Here is a 25,228-nt window from a genome sequence, read left to right as displayed (position 1 = left end):
CTCGCTAGCGTTGTCGCACCTTATACGCTTAACCTTCGTATTCCATAACGTTTCACTAATATTAACATATTTTTTTAGGTAGGTACCTACTTTGGCTTTACTTCTCATTCCGAACGTTACTCCCCATCTCGTACAGTCATCTACGAAGCCAATCAAGTATCGCTCGCCCTCTAGTCCTTCAGTAATAGCACCCATTACGTCTATATGAACGAGATCGAGCGGATTTGGATACCTATACCTACTCGAATCATAGGTATGTTTTTTCTGTTTAGCTTTGCAACAAATTTGACATTGATTAAAAGGTGGACAATCACATCCACGTAACTCAGGAATCTTATCCAACACCGTCTTGCTCGTATGAGCCAACCTACGATGCCAGATGTCGCCTTCACCTTTTAACCTATTTACTTTCTTTTTATTTTTCAGATTTACATCACTGTCACTACACGTACTGGTATTTCCTATACCTACACTTGAAACGTTCGAAACTACGACTCCAGAATCATTACCTATCGTCGTCGAGGTATTACCTACACTTGTCGAGTCACTATTATCGTTTGTAATCAACGCAGATGAATAATTGGAACAAGAATACAAGAGAGGAGGTATATTGATCATAAATTGAATCGTATACAATCCATTATCGTTAAGAACTAATCTAGATACTATATTTCCCGCAGGATCGACCAAACGAGGATCTTCATCGAAGAAGAAACGATAACCGTTCGCTACGATTTTCGACACGGACAGAAGACTAAACGAAAGACTAGGTACATAGTATACCTCGTTTAACCAATAGACGTTTCCGTCATCGGCTAAGACTCTCAATTTACCAACTCCCTCTTTCATCAGAGATACCTCACAATGAGCGGATTGCAAACTTTCGTTTACTTTCCTCTCATCGAGTAGGACTCCGGGATGTTTTAGAAAATGCGAAGTCGCACCACTGTCGACGACAAACGTGATAAAATCGACGCCGTCGTCGTCGTTTGTCTCGACATACGCATTTTCTTCACCGAGGTTTAAAGCGGTCGAGTCACCTAAAAAATAATTCGAACCGATATTTACGTTACGCGAATTTCCGAAATTTGAAATCGCGATACTATCACCGAAACTGCTACGACCGAACCTATCTTTCACGAATTCATCTACGATATTACACCTACGACCTTCATCTAACGAAAAATTTTCTTTTTTTCCAGATGTCGGCGGAAAAAGACCTAACGCGATAGACGGACGAGGACCTGACGAACCGGACGAACCTGCAGTACCAGACGTACCCGACGTACCACTCGACGAACCGTTACCACCGTTATTACGCGACGAATCACCGTTCTGCGGACAATTACGACCTATATGCCCGGTTAGATTGCATCGATAGCAAACGATACTTCCCCGAGGGTTGGTATCGTTTCTATAATTCCCTCCGGCGGATCGACAAGACTTGGCCATGTGGCCCCGTTTATGACACTTATAGCAGGTACGATCTTTGGCTTGTACGAAGCCACTACTACCACTACGATCACCGTTACCGTTCGACGAATTACCGGACGAGTTCGAATTACTACTACGCGATTTATTACGATTACGATTACGATTATTATTATTACCGGATTGATCGGATGCGGCCATCGCTGAACCGGTACTTGTCGAACTCTTCGAGGTCGAGGAGTTCTTCGAGGTATCTTCCAAACTCAAAAGCAACGAGGAGATTACTTTTGGATTTGGATCTCCAGCTGTGACGTGAATCAGTCCCCGAGCAGTCATACGCACTGACTCGTACTTGGGCGAATTGCCCAAAGCATTTATCAGATACGTATACGTTTCCGATGGAGTCAACTTCACGTCCAAACTCTCCATATCGTTGACTAACGTATAAAATGCCTCCAAGAACTCCTTCGGACCTTTGTACATATCGATGACAATCTTCGAAATACGAGTTCGACAGTCGATAATTGCTGCTTGGTTTTCCGCCTGGTACAAGGAGTTGAGCTCCGTCCAGAATACGTACGGGTCCTCTGTCTCCTTGACCAGTTGGAAAACGTTCTCAGCTACGTGCCTAATTAAAATTTCGAGAGCTTTCGCTTTTTTACGCGCCGATAACATATTTACTTCGAGAATCGCGGTTTGAAGTCCTTTGGCCGCCAAAATGACCTTTATTTTTCTCTTCCAGGACACGAAGCCCGTACCGCGAAAAACCATCGACTCCATTACACGATTATCACCGGCACCGAACATACTACCAGACGAACTACTCGAATCGGATTCTACAGCTGCTTCGTCGGACTCGTCGTCGTCGTCGCTACTATCACTAACGTCGCTCGGATCGTCGGATGGACCAGGAGGTGGAGGAGGTGGAGGACCGGATGACGGATTAGACGGAGGAAGAGGAGAAGCAGAATCGGTTGGACCAACTTGTTCACCAGAACCAGAACTACTCGTACCAGCTACGTTAGCGTCGCCACTGGAATCAGATACGTTACTTTTCGAAGTACTTTTACCCTTCGACGACTTCGTTTTACTTTCGTTCGAATTTTCGTTTACAGGGAAACCAGCAAAGGTCGTACTGGATTTACGTTTACACTCGTCGTCGTCGTCTACGTTGACCGATTTTCCTGACCGCAAATAGGACAGGACTGTCGACATTTACTTCGTCGAACACTACACGAACCAATACACTGAAGCTACACAAGCCAGAAAATTCCACACAGGACGTCGAATTGCGAAACAGAGCTTTCACGAACTACGCTCTACGCTACCATGAACGATAAATCGATACACAATCGATAAATCTGACTCACAACAATATTAAACTTGCCTAACATTCGACAAATCGAAAACAAACTTCAACAAAATAAATGTAAATATTTATTACAAACGGTCATTGACCTAACGATCAATAAACCAGACAAAAGAGACTGAGCAAAATGCTCGATGACTTTACTTTACGACGACAAGAATAATATTAACGCGAACGAACTTATTAACTAACGAAAACAACGAAAAAACAACAATAATTTAACAGCCAACAGTTTACGCGATTTTACGAAAAGAACTAAAAAACCATTTTATACGTAACCAACAATATATATATCGCGAAACCGAAATTTATTTTTAATAAAAAATAAAAACTTAAAAGTTACCGAACATAGTTCGTTACGGTTACGATTCCAATTTTGCCAACAATAATCAGCTAAAATTTGATAAAAAGAGATAAAATGTTTCGAAAATTGCTGAAATATTTGTGAGAATCCCATAACAATAATTATGTTTTAAAAATAATGATTTAAAAAAAAATAGGTAGCAAAAAAAAATTCAAAAACTGGCAAAAGTGCAAAAAAATGCCTCTATTACAAAAATTCAAGTAGAAAAGATTGGGCCTGGTCAGTTCAAAATGTCCAAGCCTATCTGAGTAGATTTGATTTGATCACACCTGCATTTATCAGAATAGATTAAATCCTATATCTACCCAGGAGAAAATGATTGGATATAATTTGGTCTGAACGGATCAAATAGGATCCGAGGATGTCCGGATCTGATCAGGTCTGATCTGGTTAGATCAAATATCATCAGATCTGGTCGGATCTAATCAAGTCTCCCCTATTGGATAGGATCTCATCAGATCTGAGGAGATTAAATCTGATCAACACTTTTTGGATACGAGGAACGCTTCGGATTTGGAATGTTCAAACGCAGATCTGATTAAACTTGTTTGATTAGATCTGATCAGACCTGTGTTCATCTGAACAGAAGAAATAATCTACATAGGCACTCAGAAGAAAATGATTGGATCCAATCAATCAGGTCTCAAAGCACTGATCTGATTAGATCTGATTGGATCTAAGGGATGTCTGGGTCTGATCAAGTCTGATCAGATCAATTCGAATATGATAGGATCTAATTAGGTTCTCCGCTATTGCATCTGAATCTGATTACGTCAGAACAGATGCAATCCGATCAAAACTCTGATCTGATCAGATCTAATCTAATGCAATGTCTGGATCTGATCAGGTCTGATCTGGTTTGATCAAATATCATCAGATCTGGTCGGATCCAATCAAGTCTCCCGGGTCTCCCCTATTGGACCTCGTAAAGTCTGAGCACAAAAATCTGATCAAGACTTTTTGGATCCAAGAGGAATGCTCCATTGGATTTGACCAGATTCAAATGAAATGTCCAAATGCAGATCTGATTAAACTTGTTTGATTAGATCTGATCAGACATGTGTTCATCTGAACAGATGAAATAATCTATTATACAATAGGTACTCAGTGGAAAATGTTTAAATCTAATCAGGTCTCAAAGCATTTATTACATTAGATCTAATAATTGGATCTAACGGATGTCTGGATCTGATTAAGTCTGATCAGATCAATTCAGATCCGGCATGATCCAATCATGGTTTCTCCAGTACCTATTGAATCTAAATCTTAATTAGGTCAGAATAGATGTATAATTCTATGAACACTCTGATCTGATCAGATCTAATGCAATGTTCGAATCTGATCTGGTCTGATTAATCATATCTGACAACATCTTGATATATTTGATCAGTTTGTTGAATTTGGTTTCCTTTATTGCATTTTATCAGATCTGAGTGGAATGTCCAAATCTGATCAGATTTGATCAGATCAGATCAGATTTGATCAGATCAGATCAGACCTGAGTAGACTAGTTTGATTAAATCTGATCGGACCTGTTAGAACTTTTCTAGACATGTTTTGATGGCATCTTTGTTGGATCAGATCCGTACATTCCTTAGATCCAAATTTGGTATGATTCTGATAATGATCAAACCTGATGTGATCCAATCATTTCTCCCTGTAATCCAAGCAAATTGACATTTTTCTTGAAAATTTTCAGAACAAGCTGAAATTTGGTACACATGTCCCTCACAATGACCGGAAAAGTCCCCAAGCCTAGAGTTCCCTCTACGCACCTCCCTCTATGGTGGATCGTAGCCCCTCAAAATGTCAACATCTCCGATTTGGCTGAAATTTGGCTCACTGAAAGTTTATGTTACCCACACTTCAAAACCAAATTTTCAGCTGCCTAAGTTGATTTTTCGATTTTTGGCCAATTTTTGAAAATGGATGAAAATAGCCGAAATACCATATTTACTGATAAAGTTTCCATAAAAATGGCAAAACTCGATAAAAATGTATGGTAATTCTGAAATTTTATTTGTATACTAAAACGAACTTTCCCTCCCTCCCTCCAATTCGATTGCAACCATTTTCAAGTCAATGTGGAGCCTCCAGTGAAAATTAGATTTTTTCCAGCTCACTGGAATCGCTCCAGAAGAAGGCGCTGTAATCAACTTTGGCAGCTAAAAATTTAATCCTACCGTATAAGTTCGATATTCTCAATCAGTCTTTAAGACTCATGGTCTGTTTTTGATGTATTTTTTCAAGAAGTGAGAAATGATATTTCATAGGCACTATGTCTTGGTTCATATATTTTTGATTTTTTTTGGAAATGTTATACATATTTTGCTTGTATCGAGGTAGATATTTCCTGCATGAAGTACGCAAAAAGTAGCATTTTCTTCAAAAAAAAAAGCATTGTCTCATAGTTAGGTACCTACCTATTCATTAATATAATACGAAGCCATACAGATTTTTATTCTGAACCCTTTCCTTTTTTCTTGATTCTCAAAAAATACCTAATCTTCTTCAATTTACCTTATCAATTATTGTAATAGGGTTGAAATACCGTTTAAAATTTGTGATATGAAAAATAGTATGTGTAGGCATCTATAAAAACGTCTAATTAATACTTACAAGTTACCATTACCCTTCATAAATAGGTATTTGAAATGTTCAAGGGATTTGTTTGATAGCCTTTATTATTAAAAATGATATTTACGTTCATCGATATAGGTACCTAGTACCTACCTACCTATATAGATAGGTAAAGGTACCTAAACCTATACATCTACTCGCTTCTCAAATCTCCGCATGGAGTCAATAAATCGCTGGAAATTACACCTCCATAACGCTGCTTCTACGTATAACCATCGTAACTCTTATAATCACCGATAGCCCTTAACGATGGATTTTATACGTCGTAAAAAGTTCAATTAATGTAAGATTCGCCTTTATACGGCGTACATTTAGCCATATTCTATGGCTACCATCCGATAAAAATTCGTCTGCTTGTCGTAAAAATCTCGACTATTTTATAATATTGCGGGCAAAAAATGCACCTCGATTCGATGTGCAAGAGAATTTAACGATTAAAAAATTGCCAGATTACCTTAATTTGAAAAAATTAAACCAAGTTGACCTTTTGACTACGACGTAAAAAAGGCGACGATTCGCGTCTGCGCCTTGTTCCATTTAATTTTCAAATATCAGGGGATCTTTTCACATAAGCAAACATTTGAGAGGAAGTGTACTAGTAACTTGTGAAATATTAACAAAAGCTCGCCCAAGATTTTACGTTCGTTCAGCACCCTTGTTGTATACATTGAAGTCGCGTATATTTTCTCTATTTATATTCTGCAAAAAAAATGTCTTCTCCGGTTACAACACCGTCGACCGTAAGTTAATAATTTTTCTATAATATTCTTTACTTAATAATATAGTTTTTGAAATTATTTTCCGTAATTTTACTCGATATGTACGGGTTTTGATTAGATTTGTAATTTGTAAACAAGACATTCTATGTGTATTGATAACCACGTCATCTCGCCAAAAAGTACACAAAGTTTGAAAAGTTATTTTTAAATCAGATTCACAACGTAGGCGCGTATATTCATTTGCAGTACCGCTCATAAAAATCAAAATTGTGTTTTTACAGATTTTTTTTGGCAATGATAAGTAATTTCTGTGCATTTTTTTTATTTTATTTGTACGGTGAGTAATGCACCATACGTATGAGTTTCTTCAATTTGACTGTAATTTTTTTGGGTCCAAGAAGGAAAATAAGTTATAATTATTTTTGGGGAAATAATTTCATCGAGTCTGCGGACGTTTTATGCTTAAACGTTTCCATATTCTAAGCTGTATATTTCAGCTCGCCGCATTTTGTGTATGTAATTATTTTTAGGTTAAATAAATTTTCCTTTTTGAGAGAATATATAGGTTAGGTAAGGTACCTATCAATGCCAATGCCTCGAAAAACCGACATTTTCCCTACAGGTCGATTAACAACAAAAGCTGCTGTTTTTCACCACATAGAAAAATAATGTTGCCTAGATTTGCTTCTCTTTTTTCAGATTTCGATTGTAGGTCATCTGGAATAAATACGATTTATATATTTTTTTAAAGATACTCTTAATGCGATTGTTTTTTGAGAAAAGTTGTGATCGTCGATGCCATATTTACAGCAATTTATGATTTTGTGCTCGACAACGTGGATAAAATATCAATGAGAATTGTATTTTTAGACCTGAAAAGGTATACTCGTGTTACTTCGTAATCAATAACTGGTGCATGAAACTTGGCTAGTAAACTGTTTCTTTTGTCGTGGCTAAATTTCCATTTTTGTGCGAGATGATTTATGTATTTGGTATGAATTTTTTTCCAACATTTGGAAGCATGTTTTGCATTATGTACGTTTTAAGAGATGATTTTGTATCTTTTGAGGAAAAATAACGAAACACATTACCTATATGTATTAGGTACCTATATGATTTTATCTAAAATTGGAGAAAAATTTTGAATATTTTTATGAATAAATAATGTACCTATAGTTTATCTGTACTCTTACAAAAGAGGGAAATTTTGACTGCAGTGTGAGCAATATTGACTTCAATATGCATCATGCCATACTTATTTTTACTCTTGACTGCCCAATTTCAAGTTCTGTAGAGATTGCATAAAATGTAGCCCATATTTTGAGCCCATTTTCTATTGATATTTTCAATACATTTTTTCTAAAGTACTTACTGTATTTCTAGGCTAAAAAATGTGAAAACATTTCAAAAAAATATTAGGAATTTTCAATTTTTTTTATGCAATTATTATTGCGAATAGAAAAATCAATCAGAAAAATAAGCTGTAATTAAAACAAGTTGAAAAAAAGATATGCCAAATTGAAAATCTAATGACGCGAGACGAACGAGTATAACTTAGAATATCAAATCTTATCCTCTACAATATTTTGATTCTTTTTAATTTTTGTATGAAAGCTTTGTTCATGTTTCATATACCTTGAAAATGTAGACCAAGAAGTGTTTTGATTGGCATTCAATTATTTTTTAAAATTTTAAGCCCTTATTGTTTGGGGCACTCAAGCGCAAGATACGATTTTCAAAGCCTTTATTTTTTCAAATAGGTACCACAATCCATTTCCTGTCAGAACCGATAAGGAAGGCCGAAATTAATTTGAATGTCTTATACCTCTAGAAAAAATCGCCAAGGGCTTCAGAATGTTCAAAACTGAAACTAATAAATTCAGGAGGTTGAAAATTAAGTTTAAAATAAATTTTAGCTCTGTATACCTACATTCATACATTATTGTGAAAGGCAAATTATTGAATACCTATTTTTCAAAAAAAATCATTGTAAGAAAATGTGTTAATTTTTTAAATTCTGTATTTGAAAATTCAAAAGCCTGCGAAAGGCTCATTGAAAACGGTTCAAAGTTACTACCAATCAATCTGAGAGGTCGATAATGAAATATGGACTTAGTTTCAGCTTTCTACCTTAATTTGATCGAATATAAATTTTTTTCACCAGAAATTAATCAAATTCAAGTCTCTAAAAATTTGACAAAAAATCAATAAACGAAATTCACACCTGAAATTTTCATTTTGAAATGAAAATTATGTATTTCAGCCCTGAAGAGGAGAAAAAAGTAGCCTTACTTAAGTATTGTAATTTGTAACTCGATTATTTGATAAGCAAATCTGTCCAATACATTTTAGTGGTAATGATATCAAAGTAAAACGAATTCAGATAGGTAATTCTTGCTTGAAAAATTGAAAAAAAGAACTTTAAAAAAAAATGAATGGAATTATAAAGATTGCGATCCCAAATTGTTTTTTTTTTTTGAAAAGCTTATTCAGCTCATCAAAGCAGCCATTGAGATCTTTTTTCGAAAACCCAAAGAAAGTTGGTCAAATAAAAATTGATCCCAGACAATTTTGAGATCTGGATTTGATCTAATCATATTAGATCAAACCGGTCTAAACTTGTGTGATAAAATCTAATGAGTTAGATTTGGTCATATATTATTGGATTCGAGGAATGCCAGGATTTGATCCAAGTCTGATGAGATCTGTTCAGTTCTAATTATTAGGTCTCCCATATTGGGCATAATCAAATCCGAACAGATTTAATAGGATCTAGAAAATATCCGCATTTGATCAGGTCTGATCAATATTGTCTTGTCTGATCAGAATTCAAGTCTGTTCAGATCTGGTTAGATCCAATCAGGTCTTCTCTATTGGATCTGATAAGGAATTGATCTGAACAGATCTAATCCGATCAGAACTTTGATTTGACCAGGTTTAAACCTCTGATCAGGTCAGGGTGGATTCAGAAAATATCCGGATCTGATCTAATCGAAACATTTTTCGCTATAGTACCTACTAGGAATACTTTACTCAAAAATTCTTCCATCTTTGGAGGCATTCAAACCTACCTACTGTCTGTCTCAACCACATTTGTTTTCAATTCTGATTATTTAATTTTGGCCAGAATGTAGAGTTGGTTTTTTGTTCATTTTTTTAAATTTTTGGAAATATTGAATTTGAAACTCACACTGTGTTTGTCTCAACCACAGGTCCTTACTTGGGTCTGAAAACTCCCACTGATTGAAATACTTAGTGTCTGTTTCAAACACAGATCCTAACTTGGGTCTAAACACATACCCACTGATTGAAACAGTGTCTGTCTCAACCACATGTTCTTTTCAATTCAGATTGTTTGATTTTGGCCAGATCATGTTTTTAAGATATTTTCTGGTAGGTATTTTAGAGATATTGGTGCAGCGGGAAATAAAATTGGATCTGATGAAACCTGTTTAGATCCATAAATTTTATACCTCCCTGGATCCAATCTGATCTGATCGGACTTGACCACACTTCCTGGATCCAATTTATAGATCTAGCCAGAGATCTCATCAGATTAGAGTTTTAATTTGAATTAGATTGTTCAGCCTTGATCAGATTCAATCATTTTCCGCCGGGGTATTACGATGAAAATCCAGCAAAAATGAGATGATTTTTATTTTGAAAATAATTAATAGGCGCAGTAGGTAGTTATTGTCAATAAATTGAAAAAATGAGGCCTGTCGCATTAAGTAATCGTAGGTTACCTACCTGATAAAATTTCAAGAAATTGATTGAAGTTTTTAAAGAATTTGAAACGCTTTGAAAACTAATAAAATTATTTATGAAGAATTTAAATATGTAGGTACTTACTACGGATAAGTAGGTAGGAGCCCTCCCAACAACAACGATTTTTAGTTCTTATTTAAAATCAGTACTAGAAAGAACTGCACCACTTGCTTCCTCTGTTTCATCACTCGATTTTATTAGTGTGCGTAGCACACTATTGGTTTCGTTCCGAAAGTTGAAAAATTCTTTGGCTCGAATGTTCTCTTAGAGGAATGGGCCGATTTTTTTGAATCTTTCGTAGGTAGGTGAGGCATAACTTGAGGGAGGGAATGTCGTAATTATAATTGCAATTACTCAATTAGCTTCTTGAGTAATTGCAATTAATTACGAAAATTTGTACCAAAAAAAGAATAAAAAAGGGAAAAGGGCCATATCAAAAGGGAAGCCGACTTTAAATTTTCAAAATTGAACAATGAGAAAGGTATCAAAAGCGGCGCCGACAGTCAGTTAAATTTCTAAATTTATGTAACTCCACAGGGGTGATTTTTCGGAAATTAAACAATGGGAAATGTTCTTACAACCCCATGCGGTGTTACATAAATTTGGAAATTTAACTGACTGTCGGCGCCGCTTTTGATACCTTTCTCATTGTTCAATTTTGAAAATTTAAAGTCGGCTTCGCTTTTGTCGGCTTCCTTTTTGATATGGCCTTTCCCTATGTGTTCGCTTATCTGCCGGCTTTTATTGAATTGAGCGAACACAACGGGTGGTAAAAATTTAATTTTGAAGAGCATGTTGCGGCTCCACGTGGAGCTAAACTTTAAATTTTCAAAATTGAACAATGAGAAAGGTATCAAAAGGGAAGCCGACATTGGTTTTAAAATGTAACACTGCAGGGGTCCTAAAATATTCTTATCTACAGTGTTATCTTTCCCATTGTTCAATTTTAGACTAGATGCCGAAAGCAGGTGGTTACCCTTTCGGAATGAAAACCCACCAGTCATTTGTGAAACACCTGCAGGTGTTTCATTTACACACGTAGATGCTGAAAGCAGGTGGTTACCCTTTCAGAATCAAAACCTCCAGTCATTTGTGATTTTGCTGTGCTCCCAAGAGGTTCTCTCAATCTCTCAGTACTGCAGTGCTTATGCTTTCCTGATATATCGCGTTGTGCTCCGGAGCTTTCAGAATAGCATAGCATAGTGTATTCGGAATCGCGTTGTGCTTTTTTTTTCAAAATCGTGTTGTGCTTTTTTTTCAAAATCGAGTTTTTTTTTAAAAATCACGTTGTGCTTTTTTTTCAAAGTTCGCGTTGCGCTTCTTTTTTAAAATCGCGTTGTGCTTTTTTTTCAAAATCGTGTTGTGCTTTTTTTTTGAAATTGCGTTGTGCTTTTTTTTCAAAATCGAGTTTTTTTTAAAAATCACATTGTGCTTTTTTTTCAAAGTTCGCGTTGCGCTTCTTTTTTAAAATCGCGTTGTGCTTTTTTTTCAAAATCGAGTTGTTTTTTTTTAAAAATCACATTGTGCTTTTTTTTCAAAGTTCACGTTGCGCTTCTTTTTTAAAATCGCGTTGTGCTTTTTTTTAAAAATTGTGTTGTGCTTTTTTTTCGAAATCTAGTGCTTTTCAATTCCTAAAATTTGCATTGTGTTTTTTTTCAAAGTTCGCGTTGTGCTTCTTTTTCTGAAATTGCGTGGTGCTTTTTTTCGAAAACGCGTTGTGCTTTTTTTCTAAAATTCGCGTTGTTTTTTTATTTTGAAGTTCGCGTTGTTTTTTTATTTTGAAGTTCGCGTTGTGCTTTTTTTTCAAAATCGCGTTGTGCTTTTTTTTTCGAAATTGTGTGGTGCTTTTTTCCGAAATTGCGTTGTGATTCTTTTTGAAGTTCACATTGTGCTTTTTTCTCAAAATCGCGTTGTGCTTTTTTTTTAAATCTCGTGTTTTTTTTTCAAAATCGCGTTATGCTTTTTTTCCAAAATGGTGTGGTGCTTTTTTTCAAAATTTTGTTGTGCCTTGATTTTTGAAGTTCGCGTTGTGCTTTTTTTTTTCAAAGTTCGCGTTGCGCTTTTTTTAAAAAATCACGTTGTGCTTTTTTTTTCAAAATTCGCGTTGTGCTTTTTTTTTAAAATCGCGTTATGCTTTTTTTCCAAAATGGTGTGTTTTTTTTCAAAATTTTGTTGTGCCTTTTTTTTGTAGTTCGCGTTGTGCTTTTTTTTCAAAGTTTGCGTTGGGCTTTTTTTTTTAAAATCACATTGTGCTTTTTTTCCAAAATTCCCGTTGTGCTTTTTTTAAAAAAAAAATTGCGTTGTGCTTTTTTTCTAAAATTTGCATTGTGCTTTTTTTCCTAAAATTTGCATTGTGTTCTTTTTTTTTGAAGTTCGCGTTGTGCTTTTTTTTCAAAATCGCGTTGTGCTTTGTTTTTAAAAAATCTCGTTGTGCTTTTTTTCCAAAATGGTGTGGTGCTTTTTTTCAAAATTTTGTTGTGCCTTTTTTTTCAAAGTTCGCGTTGCGCTTTTTTTTTTAAATCACGTGCTTTTTTCCCAAATTTGCGTTGTTTTTTTTTTTTTTAAAATCGCGTTGTGCTTTTTTTCTAAAATTCGCGTTGTGCTTTTTTTTGTAAATCTCGTTGTGCTTTTTTTTTCAAAATCGCGTTATGCTTTTTTTCCAAAATCGCGCTATGCTTTTTTTCCAAAATCGCGTTATGCTTTTTTTCCAAAATGGTGTGGTGCTTTTTTTCAAAATTTTGTTGTGCCTTTTTTTTCAAAATTCGCGTTGCGCTTTTTTTTTAAAATCACCTGCTTTTTTTCCAAAATTTGCGTTGTTTTTTTTTTTAAAAATCGCGTTGTGCTTTTTTTCTAAAATTTGCGTTGTGCTTTTTTTCCTAAAATTCGCGTTGTGTTCTTTTTTTTTGAAGTTCTCGTCGTGCTTTTTTTTAAAAATCAGGTTGTGCTTCTTTTTCTGAAATTGCGTGGTGCTTTTTTTTGAAATCGCGTTGTGCTTTTTTTTCAAAATCGCGTTGTGCGTTTTTTTTCAAAATCGCGCTGTGCTGTTTTTTTTTTGAAAATCCGCATTGTACTTTTTTTTCAAAGTTGGCCTTGTGCTTTTTTCAGAATTCTCGTTGAGCTTTTTTTCAAAGTTTGCATTGTGCTTTTTTTCAAAATCGCGTTGTGCTTTTTTCAAAATCGCGTTGTGCTTTTTTTTCACTAAAATTCGCGTTGTGCCTTTTTTTTCAAAATCGTGTTGTGCTTTTTTTTCGAAGTCCTCATTGTGCTTTTTTTTTGAAGTTCACGTTGTGCTTTTTTTCCAAAATCATGTTGTGCTTTTTTTTCAAAATCGCATTGTGCTTTTTTTTGAAATCACGTTGTGATTTTTTTCAAAGTTCGCTTTTTTTTCAAAATTGCGTTGTGCTTTTTTCCGAAATTGTGTTGTGCTTTTTTTCCAAAATTGTGTGGTGCTTTTTTTTTCAAAATCGCGTTCAAAATCGCGTTGTGCTTTTTTTTTGAAGTTCGCGTTCTGTTTTTTTTCCAACATTTGCGTTGTGCTTTTCTTTCCAAAACGCATTGTGCTTTTTTTCAAAGTTGGCCTTGTGCTTTTTTGAGAATTCGCGTTGATCATTTTTCAAAGTTCGGACTGTGCTTTTTTTCAAAATTGCGTTGTGCTTTTTTTCAAAATTGTGTTGTGCTTTTTTTTCGAAATCGCGTTGTGCTTTTTTTAAACTAAAATTCGCGTTGTGCCTTTTTTCAAAATTGCGTTGTGCTTTTTTCCGAAATTGTGTTGTGCTTTTTTTCCAAAATTGTGTGGTGCTTTTTTTTTCAAAATCGCGTTCAAAATCGCGTTGTGCTTTTTTTTCGAAATCGCGTTGTGCTTTTTTTAAACTAAAATTCGCGTTGTGCCTTTTTTCAAAATTGCGTTGTGCTTTTTTCCGAAATTGTGTTGTGCTTTTTTTCCAAAATTGTGTGGTGCTTTTTTTTTCAAAATCGCGTTCAAAATCGCGTTGTGCTTTTTTTTTGAAGTTCGCGTTCTGTTTTTTTTCCAACATTTGCGTTGTGCTTTTCTTTCCAAAACGCATTGTGCTTTTTTTCAAAGTTGGCCTTGTGCTTTTTTGAGAATTCGCGTTGATCATTTTTCAAAGTTCGGACTGTGCTTTTTTTCAAAATTGCGTTGTGCTTTTTTTCAAAATTGTGTTGTGCTTTTTTTTCGAAATCGCGTTGTGCTTTTTTTAAACTAAAATTCGCGTTGTGCCTTTTTTCAAAATTGCGTTGTGCTTTTTTTAAAATCATCATTGCGTTCTGCTTTCAAAATCCCAATTGCTTTTTTCCAAAGTTGCTTTGTGCTTTTTTTGAAAATCGTACTTATTGTGCTTTTTTTCTCGAAATCACGTTGTGCGTTTTTTTTAAAATCATGATTGCGTTCTGCTTTCAAAATCCCAATCGCTTTTTTTCAAAGTTGCATTGTGCTTTTTTTGAAAATCGTGATGTGCTTTTTTTTCATAATCGTATTGTGATTTTTTTAAAAATCATGATTGCGTTCTGCTTTCAAAATTCCAATCGTTTTTTTTAAAAAGTTGCGTTATGCTTTTTTTTCAAAATCATATTTTGATTTTTTTCGGAATCTTGTTCTATTTTTGAAATTTGCGTTGTGATTTTTTTCTAAATCGCATTGTCCTTATTATTTTGAAGTCGCATTGTGCTTTTTTCGAAGTTGCGCCTTTTTTTGAAATTTTGTTATGCTTCTTTTCCAAAATTGCGTTGCGCTTTCCAAACTAAAGAAGCTACGCACACTGTTACAGCTGCGCTTGGCGCAGCTGTCTAGTTTCCCTTTGCTTGGTGCTTCTAGCCAAAAATCTCTCATGGCCCCTTTCATGTTGAATGTAGCTAGTTTTGTCACCAAATTTTACATCTCATGTGTAAAAAATTAGTTATCATCTCTTGAAATTTTTAAATTGTCCCTTTAAAATTTCAACATAGGTACCTAAGTAATGCCCTACTTACCTCCGTTGTTTCTAAATGAGATTCTGTGAAATTGCCATCAAGTAGGTAGTTCTAATGTTCCCTTGACATTGAGCAAGGTACTGAAAATTAAAGTCATTGTGTCATTAGTGTGGTTGATTCAGATTTTTAAAGAAAATATAAACAACGAAACGTTGAACCAATTAATTTTACGACTCCCTGATACAATCAAAACGCTAAAAAAAAAACTTGGTACAAATTTTCAGCAAGCATATTTTACGCCTTGTGCCCTCGTTAATTATTCAAAAACAAAACGAAACAAAAATTAATCATAAACTGTTGCGTGTGTGACCCATTAAGGATTATATTTTGAAAATTCACACGCGTTTATAAAATAAGAAAAAATTATTCCACGTTCTTATTGTACGAGGAACTCTATAACGAAGGCGGTTAAACCCGGATACGACGCTTTCAAAATCGAACTCGAGCCCCCGATATGTTGATGTTTCACGCATGAAAAATACATGTGTCGCGGTCGGTTGAAAGCTCTCGCTGCTGCATCGTTTGTGTAGGAGCAGATTAGCGAAATTAGCAACCCGAATAACATCCGACTGACTGCTCAAAGTAGTGTGTGTTAGTGTATTCGTGTTGATAAGTAAGATTGCGGAAAAATGTATAATTCTCGGTTTAAGCAACGTTGAAAGTTCATTGAACAATAGGTAAACAACTGTAAGTACCTTTGGAGTATACAGTGGTGCAAGAGGGCAAGGGGAAATGCGCAGGATGAAAAGAAAAATCCAATACACCCGAGTGAGATGGAGAAAATGTGCGAGTGAGAGAAGCAGAAGAAAAACGCAGATTATTTTGGTTGTAGCTAGAGGGAAAAACAGTGTTACCATCATGTTTGAGACACAACAAGCAAGCACAAGCATAAGCATAGTCAGGGAGCAGCGCAACGTGTCGCAAACTCCTCGTGATGGGATGTGCGGCTGTGACTGGGTTGGCAAGGCGCCACATTTTTTGGTTCCCCTTTGCTTCGGCGTGACGTCATTATTTATTGCCGGATCAATGGTGGACCTACGACCAACTTTACGCTTTCTGTGTTCGCCGCGGCGTACATTTCTGCAGCCGAAAATTTTCACCCAGCCGGAGTAAAAAACAACAACGTTTTCCTACGTCATTTAAATGCTACGTGATTCGGTGCTTTTTCGTAGGAAATGGCTCTAACGTTAAGAAAACCTTTTAGCCCGATATGATATTGAACTTTCATAATTTACGCCGCCAAATCACGATTAGGTACACTTTCATTTTGCAGTAATTTGTTTACTTAGCGGGCCGACGAGTTTATTTTTAAATTATTTTCTGCGTTTACGTTTTTCTACCTCTCTCATGTTTTGCTACAGCGATGTGAACCGAATCAAATTTTTTTTTCGACTCGAATTTTCGCAGATGGAAGATGGAATGTTTATCTTCCATTTATTTCGTTTCGTTGCCCTAATTACCGCAAGAGCCAGCGAAATAGCAAAATGGTTTTTGGTGGATATGTATTGTTGAAAGTTGACCTCTTTTGACTCGGAAATCGTCGTAAATCGATTCGGGGGTATGATCCCGAGTTTGAGCACATTCTCACTATACTAACTATTTGCAATGAAATAATGAACAAATTCTTACCGAAAAATAGAAATAGTATGTATTTTAATCAAAACTTAAACTAAGTACAAAATGATTTTCTTTAGAGTTTTTCGATGAGGTAAGATTGGATTTAGAATCAGCGATAGTAATCCGACCTAGTAAAACATACAAGTACAAGCATATTAAATGAGTACTTATAAATTCGATTTACTTAAATCGTAGCGACAGGAGCGAAAAAACACGATTTTTTCGAAAATTCTCCCCATTTGAGGACCCAAATCTCTCCTCCAGGAGCATCTCCGGAGCTGAAATTTTTTTTAGGTAATTTTCAACTCAAAATAAAGATCTCATGCTAAATTTGGTAAAAATTCACCGACTTTTTTCTGACAATCCGCCCTAATTTACATCTACATTTGGACGGATCGCGAAAAAAAAAGTGTCGGAGGATTTTGACAAAATTTATGGAAGACCTTCATTATGACTTGAAAGTCATTCAGAAAAACTTTTTGCTCCAGAGGTGTCTACGGAGGGGAGATACGGATCCTGAAAAAGGAGATATTTTCGAAAAGCCCGTGGTTTTTTCGCTCTAGCCTCTACACGTTCTATATTGAAAAAAATGGACCCGTATCAAAAAATAGCTACCTACATATATTTGAGATTCTGTGTCGGCCTAAGTTATTGCCATTAAAATCCAAGACTTTTTTTTAGGGTTCTACTAAGCGGTTGAAAATTTGCAAACTGCTTATAATTCTTGGTAAATTCGTGTTTTGAAAATTTTTTCTTCTCATTCACATTACTTGAGTCAAAACGTAGAAAGATACATTTTCTGAAATTGGGAAAATATTTTGGAATGCAGTACCTACCCAATTTCAATTTTTTGGCCATTATTAGAGCGAATTTTTAAAAAATGAACAAGTAAATTTGAAAAGTTTTTGGCTAGTTTTCTCATTTTTTTGAAATTTGAGATCATGAATTTAGATCAAACATTTTTTTTTAGGTTCATGACCGAAAAATTGACACTATTGCATTCAAAAATATTTTTCCAAATTCAGAAATTATATCTTTATAATGTTTTGGCACAATCGATGAGATATTTTTGAGAAAATAAAATTTTCAAAACACGAATTTACCCAAATCCTTCCTTCGTCGAGGTTCAAAAAAGTTGACGAAATGTCTTTGAACCTCAATAAAGAGTGGATCTTTTTCTATCACATGATTCAACTGTGTTTAAAATTGAAGAAAAAACTGTATACATAAGTGCTTTAAACTGGGAAAAAACTTTTTAAAAATGACTCGAAATATGTAATTCTAATATTCATTGATAGGAATGCCCACCAAATTGATAACATTTAGGCCAATGGTTATGCAACCTTTCTTACATCAATAGCCTTAGGTATGTGAAGCCGTTCATCAGTACCTGAAAAACGGTCTTGGATTTTGATGGAAATGGTCTAGTACTAGGTCGACGCAAAATCTCAAATACTACCGTTAGAGACCGGACTACTTCCCCGAAATCAGGTTGAATGGAGGCTAGAGCGAAAAAAACACGATGATCCCTTTTTGAGAACTCATATTTTCCCTCCAGACGCACCTTCAAAGTCAAAATTTTTTCTGAGTAACTCTCAACTCAAAATAAAGGTCTCCACTTAATTTGGTCAAAATCGTTCAACATTTTCCCCCCATCCCAATCTACATTAAATATGAGACAGGTACTTACACAAAATACCTAATACTCATTTTTTGTAATTGAACCTTCGAAAGGAGTTACCAAAAGCATAATTTGAAAAACTGAAAATTTGTCTTTCATCAAAAAGATAAGTTCGAAAAAAATTCGAATTTTCTTTGGTAATGTTCTACACCCCTGCGAGTTCGAAAAAATTTAGTTGAAAAATGTCAGCGATTAAAATTTTTAACAAAAATGCTAATTTCGCACTCCTTTTGGAGCATTTAGTGGTGATGTAGTGATCTGAAAATTTTGTCACAGGGTTTTGGACCACAAAGATTTACTTATATCCTTGAACTGATTTTAAAATCCTAGTCAAGCGCAAATTCGCCATTTTTAACCCGCTAATCTTATTCAATCTCTTACCAGTGGAACAAGCTTCTTTTTCGTCCGAACCATCAAAACAATCTGTATGAAGATCACACGTTTTGTTGATATCGATGCACTTGAATTTGTCTTTGCAAGCGAATTTACCATTACTCAACGTGCAGTTGCTCATATCTACAGTCGGGTAATCTAAAACCATAACCATTCATTCGGTCTTTAGCAAATGCTTCGAATGTTTGATGTAATGTCATTATTGAATAGGTAGGTAAGTATTAAGTAACTGGTTACCGCAATTTTCTTCATCCGAATGATCACTACAGTCGAACATACCATCACATTTGAACGCCAAAGGTCTGCATATATTATTTTTACACTGGAACTCGTCATATTTGCATTTCTTCTGCAATCAGAAAACCATTATTTATCCTACTAGTAGAATAAAACACTACTTTATTTTATTCACTCTCGCTAGTTGCTCGAGTGATCAAATGCGCGTTTTCTTCCCACGTTTGGATAAAATATGTTATTCAACTAGTGAAATACCATTTTAAATTACAACTCATCAGGCGAAAACGATTAACTAGGCTTAATAGTTCTAGTCAGATCTTATTTGGTCAAATCGGATCCATGGAACGTCCGATCTGGACCGATCGGACCTGATCTGATCTGATCAAATGCAACTACATATTTTTTTTTCGAGAAATAGGATACCATTTCTTATTCTATGGTTAAAAAATTGTCAGTAACAAACCTGTTCACATCCAATTGTTTCATCGCTGTTATCTAAGCAATCAGTATGGCCATCGCAAGTCCACGATTCCGGAATATACATCTTATCACCGCATCGAAAATCAGTTGACGCCGTCTATTAAGTGAATGAACATTGAAAAAACACAACGATAGGTAATTTAAAAGTAAAAAAAAAAAGGTGCCATTTATTGGCACGACGAGAAAAAGGTCTGTCGTTCAATGTTGTCGTTTTAACAACCAAAATATAGTCGTTAAATCGCCTGTCGGTCGTTCAAAAAGCATTATTTTGTCGTGGGGGGTTGTCCTGTCGTGCGATTCACTTATTCTGTCGTTCAATTAAAGTTTTCTCAAAAAAAACTACCTATGTATCATACCTATTTATTTAGTCAATAATTTACCAGCATTATTCATTTCCTCCGTACACAGGCATTTAACAATAATTTAAAAAATTAGTCCAAATATTCTAGTGGGCATTATTGTAGGCTATAGTAGGTATGTACTTACTTTATTGCAACCAATTTCATCTGCACCATTGTCACAATCTTTGAATCCATTACACACCGATGCGGAAAGGATGCACTTTGAATCGTAGCATTGGTAATATTTTGGGCTTCGACATTTTACAAAATCTAGAAATAAATTGAAATTAAGTCCTATTTGTATATAAAATAGGTAGGTAATTAGGTAAGTGAAGGTAATACTGCTTACCAAATCCAAATTATGTAAATATCTTACCTACCTATGTACTTGGCTCTAAGTATTTATTGGAATAAAAATTCAAAATCGTGACTATATGAATAGCATAGTTACCTGCAGTCAGAGGGGTCGAATGACATTTTAAAACATGAAGACACCATACTATTAATACTCCCGTAAATTGCACTTTCATTTTAAGAATTAAAATTTCAACTCGAACGTATCAATAAAACGAGCTTATTAATGTAGGTATTTTATAATGCACGAAAAAAGTTCAAAGATCAAAATTTAATACACAATTTCATAAAGAAGTGAATAACTTATAGAAACTTCGGTGCAAGAGAATTTTGTTCGAAACTAATGAAGATTCAATCAATCAACATGCATTTATATATAAACCAACCGTTTAGTGCAATACGTGTAGCTCAAATAAATAATGCCATTTGGTGATATTCGAACATTGTCGTCCGAAGACTTTAACTTGTAACGGTAATTTCTTGATGGGTATTCCCTGTGATCGGAGAAGTAAGCTATATTTTTGTACCGAATGGAGGTTTGTGCTGATGCAGAAGATTTTCGGGTTTCCCACTTATATGAATTTCCTTTGTCTGATTATTTACCTACAAATAAATTGGGTCGATATTGCCATTAAATATGAACAGTGTACCTATCTACACAATGAACCAATGCTGAATCTGCAGGGAGAAAAGAGTTGAGTAGACCTAAGTACATATCTAAGACTGGAGTCCTCAAAATAATGTTCCAAATTTTTAAATTCTAAAAAACCTTTTAAAAAAAATTTAAAATGTTTTTCCAGTTAAATTATATTATACCTGCTGGAAATGGGACAGAGCAATAGAAAATTACATAATTCATCTTTTCTTATCACTTATTGTGAATTTTGGAAAATTTTAATAAACGAATAAGTGAAGGTGATAGCATGCGAAGAATTGTGTAAGTAAGTAGAGGTACGATAATCGATAAGAATCTAGATACAGGAGGAAGAAAACGAGGGAACAATCAATAAAAAAAGCAGGTATCAATCAAATTTTCGCAAACCGTTTCCCCAATCCAATCCACCTATCGACAATTTTTTCTACGAACTTGAAATTACGTTAGCCATTCTTTATCACGTCATTCAATATTTAGAAAACACTTTCATAAAATTCGCTTTTATAGTAAAACAATTAAATTTATCATCGATGACGGTTATTGAATCGAAGACGGTGTTGCTGTGATCGATTATATAATTGATGCTTTTTCCACTCGAAAAAAAGATAATAAATTTATCGCCTCGAAAAAAGGAATTTTTTATTGGCGTTGAATTTTTCAATAAGCGATACGACGACGACGATGACGACGGCGTGAAATTTTCGCTTCTTTTGTTGAGCTATACAAGTTAAACCTTTACGTCAATTTGATGAATATAAATTGTTTTTCGAGTTTGGTTTACGTTTACAAAACATCCCGTAAGGGTCGATACGTGAGCGAAAAGGATCGCGAGCTAATGTAAAATGTGATTCGTCTGATTGTTTACATTTAAAATAAACACCAGTGTACGGAAATGGTCTTGAACTGTGATGTATTTTGTATTTTCATCATGCTGATAGTCTTTTTTTTTCTTTTTTTAAATCGAATGAATTTTTGGTGAATTTTTTCGTATTGTTTGTCGTTTTTTCTTCTTCGATGGAAGATCAATTCTTTTATTTATTCCATCGTCGTTGGCATTGAATATTTCGAAGATGAGTTAATAATGAAAGAATGTGGTTTTTTGAAACGTTGAGAAATTTGTGAGGTACGAGTATGTAGAAAATTTAGGAACCACGTGAAATTAACGTTTAATAGAAATAAATAGGTAAATTGTCGCAATTTGTCGAGCGTTGAATTAAATTACATAGGTGGGTACCTATAGCGAATATATAACTCGGAGACGGTTCAGCTCTTTTAAATGACAATCGATACGTAATTCACGTTACATTACACAATCATGTAGATGAGATACCCATCAACCTGTCAAATAAATGAAAAATATAGCTTAGGTACCTTCAATATAATTTGATGATTCCAAAACCCTTTGATTATAGCGAGATTGGCATCGAAATGCGAATATTTTAACCTTGAAATTGTCTATGGGCTTATCAAAAGAACCAGCCAAGAGAATTTTTGAATTGTAGGTATTTGTTATTACGTAGTCTCGTATTCGTCATTTTTTTTGACGATGTTCTGTAAGAACATTTCATAATGCAAACATCTACATTTACTTACTGAAGTTATTTTTTCTTAATTGAAAAGGTGAAACCTTTATCTATTATAAGGGAGGAAGATTATTTCTTTGAACTCTGGTCGACAATTTTTACAACATAAGAAGATTATTTTCATCTTAATCAAAATAAGAGATTGATGATTTATAAGTTCCGTTTGCGAAGTTTTTCATACCTATTTAATTTGAATTTGAAAATAATTCGAGTTTATATAATACCTACCTACTTAACTTGTGGGTAAGTTGTACGTACGTTTGTCAAAAGAAATTATTTTTAAAAACGAAGTTTATCTGTTATCCGAGTAGGTATCTGAAAATTGTCAAATTGATACAAGATTACTTTGTAGGTACCTAATTACTTAATCTCGAAAACATTTCAACTTTATTCGGTTACTCATGGTTTTAGTTCCTTGACAGTGGTCTGTAATTATGTGCAGCCTACGAGAGCACAACTTTTCTCGTTAATTTATATTTTCCTTCGAGATTCGATTTCAAACACAAAACTCACAAGTTCATCCTGGCGTAAAAAAATAATTTTCAACTTGTAGTACACAGGCATTGGTTAACAGGATGTGGGAAAATGGAATGTATATTTTTGATCTGTACGATACCTACTCGTATAATGTTGGTCTACGTAGTAAGATACACATAAACTTGATTATGAGTTGGTATTTGTACACCTAGATCGTGTTTCGCAAGACCCTCATCCATTATGATTTGTAATCGAATTGCTTTCAAAACTTTAATTAAATAGGAAGGTGTAAGTTACGCTATGTTTTTTGCATTATAACTCATCCAATGAAATTTCATTTCTCTTTATACTTACCCATCGTACCCGACCTACCTGTCAAGTATTAGTTACCTACGTTTATACATACTAGCCCCGACAATGAAAACCTTTTTGTACCTCAGTCGAGCTCTTGTTCAGTGTAAATACGTACAATTTAAAAATATTAGAAAATCGTGAAATGAGTCGAAAGAAGTTTTTTAAAAATTTTGGAAAAATCACAAAATTCATAGGTATAGTGAATTTTGAGTATTGCTACATTGCTTCATCATTGTATTTTGAGAACCATTTTCCTTGTCAATTTCTTCAAACTTTTTAATTTAACGTCTTTTTAATCTCTTCTCCAATATTCTGAAACTCTCTCCATTTTTATTAGATAATCATATTTTTGTCTGGTTTTTAAAGAAAAATTCCCACGAATACCTACTTGGTTTATTATTTTTTAAAAAATTGCCCTCTGTATTTCAATAAAAAAATTTATAAATTCTATTTTAGTGATCTTATTATTAGGGATTATCCAATTAATCATTTCTTAAAATTTAATTTAAGAAGAGAAGATTGCTTTTTGTGACTTTATGCCCCCTCTACTTTACCTCAACATACCTACTTAGTTTTTTGAAACTGAAAATGTCACGCATCGAATCGTTGAAACATAATTCATAAACGGTAACTTGATTTTTTTTCAATTTGAAATGTCATTAAACCACAATGGTAGAATAAATTTGAACTGTTCTACTTCATTGAGTAATTTTTTTTGTTAATTTCAATTTTCAAAAATCTGCTGGAGGTTCCAAAACTGTTCAAAGCGGTTAGAAACTAAATTTCATATTTTTTGGACAATTTAGGAAAATTATGATCATATTTTCGACCCAAATTTGACTAACCAAAAATCGAAAAGTGCATCTTAGCATCTGAAATTTTGGGTATAGTGGTGTTTTTTTTGATAGTCATGCTCTTTTTGTTCAGCTAACTCATGTTCAGTTCAAAAAAATTTCTGCACGATAATTTAAAAATAATTACAGAGATTGGAAATGAAAGGTGTAGGTATTTTTTATGGTAAATCGATACGAAAATAATTTTTCAAACGGTCGCACAAGCTACATTGTATAAATTTCTTATAAAGTTATAAGCCAAAACTGAGATAACTTGGATTTTGATACTTTGCCAAGAATATATAGGCGTGTTTTTTCTCAATATATAAACTATACGTCTTTCCTGAAATATCTATCACTTTTAAAAATTTTATCAAGTTTTGATTCTGTAGGGAAATATTTTTATTCTGTTCCTGTTTAACGTGCAAACGCAAATTTTCCGCGAAAGATTACCTACCTCTCTATTTTCGTAGCTTCGCAGTTTATATACCACGTAGCTACCTATACCCATCCAAGCTGATCCGCGAACACAGCGAGATATTTACCAAACTCGACGAAAGAAGACCGCCAGGCTAAGTGGGTCAACGAATCCTGTATTGATCAGTTTTTGAACTCAGCTTTTCGTTGTCTTTCAGCACGAAAATTATGACACGTTTTATTTTGCTATTTTGCTAAAAATTCAAACATCGATCATCTCGTATACAATTTTAATGAAGCACTTCAAATAATTATTTATTCGTAGAAGTTTAATTTTATAGCGAACGTGTTAGTGAAAACTGAGATGATGTTTGTCAGGGAGGAAAAAATTGTAAATTCAATCGTAAATTATAAGAAATAAAGTACAACAGTAAAGAAATGGAAACAAAAGAACAAAAGAATTTTTTGAAGCGTTTTCTCGTATTTTTTTTAAAAAAAACACCCTTCTGGCAAATTGATGATAAAGAAA

General features: G+C 34.4%; 2 protein-coding genes across 4 annotated transcripts in view; one reads left to right on the top strand and one right to left on the bottom strand.

Annotated features, from left to right (window-relative positions):
- LOC135836255 (uncharacterized protein ZK1073.1) overlaps positions 1 to 25,228 on the top strand; it is a 67,123-nt gene that overhangs the window by 19,665 nt on the left and 22,230 nt on the right. The window contains exon 1 of one of the 3 annotated variants that reach the window (XM_065350974.1): positions 6,371 to 6,544. The exons of the other annotated variants lie outside the window; for them this stretch is intronic. Within the exon in view, the coding sequence (XP_065207046.1) occupies positions 6,515 to 6,544 (30 nt within the window). The 5' untranslated portion in view covers positions 6,371 to 6,514. Of the gene's footprint in view, positions 1 to 6,370; positions 6,545 to 25,228 lie in introns of those variants that run through there. 3 annotated transcript variants of the gene reach the window in all.
- On the bottom strand, positions 16,900 to 20,828 carry LOC135836257 (very low-density lipoprotein receptor-like). Its single transcript, XM_065350978.1, has 6 exons — positions 20,478 to 20,828; positions 20,172 to 20,296; positions 19,669 to 19,782; positions 19,206 to 19,317; positions 18,957 to 19,106; positions 16,900 to 17,022 (listed from the first exon to the last, which is right to left on the bottom strand). Exons 1-6 carry the CDS (start codon positions 20,554 to 20,556, stop codon positions 16,931 to 16,933), a joined length of 672 nt encoding a protein of 223 aa, XP_065207050.1. The 5' UTR covers positions 20,557 to 20,828; the 3' UTR covers positions 16,900 to 16,930.

The sequence above is a fragment of the Planococcus citri genome, chromosome 2, assembly GCF_950023065.1.
Source record: "Planococcus citri chromosome 2, ihPlaCitr1.1, whole genome shotgun sequence".
Taxonomy (NCBI): Eukaryota; Metazoa; Arthropoda; class Insecta; order Hemiptera; family Pseudococcidae; genus Planococcus; species Planococcus citri.
This window is presented reverse-complemented; position numbering and strand designations above follow the sequence as displayed.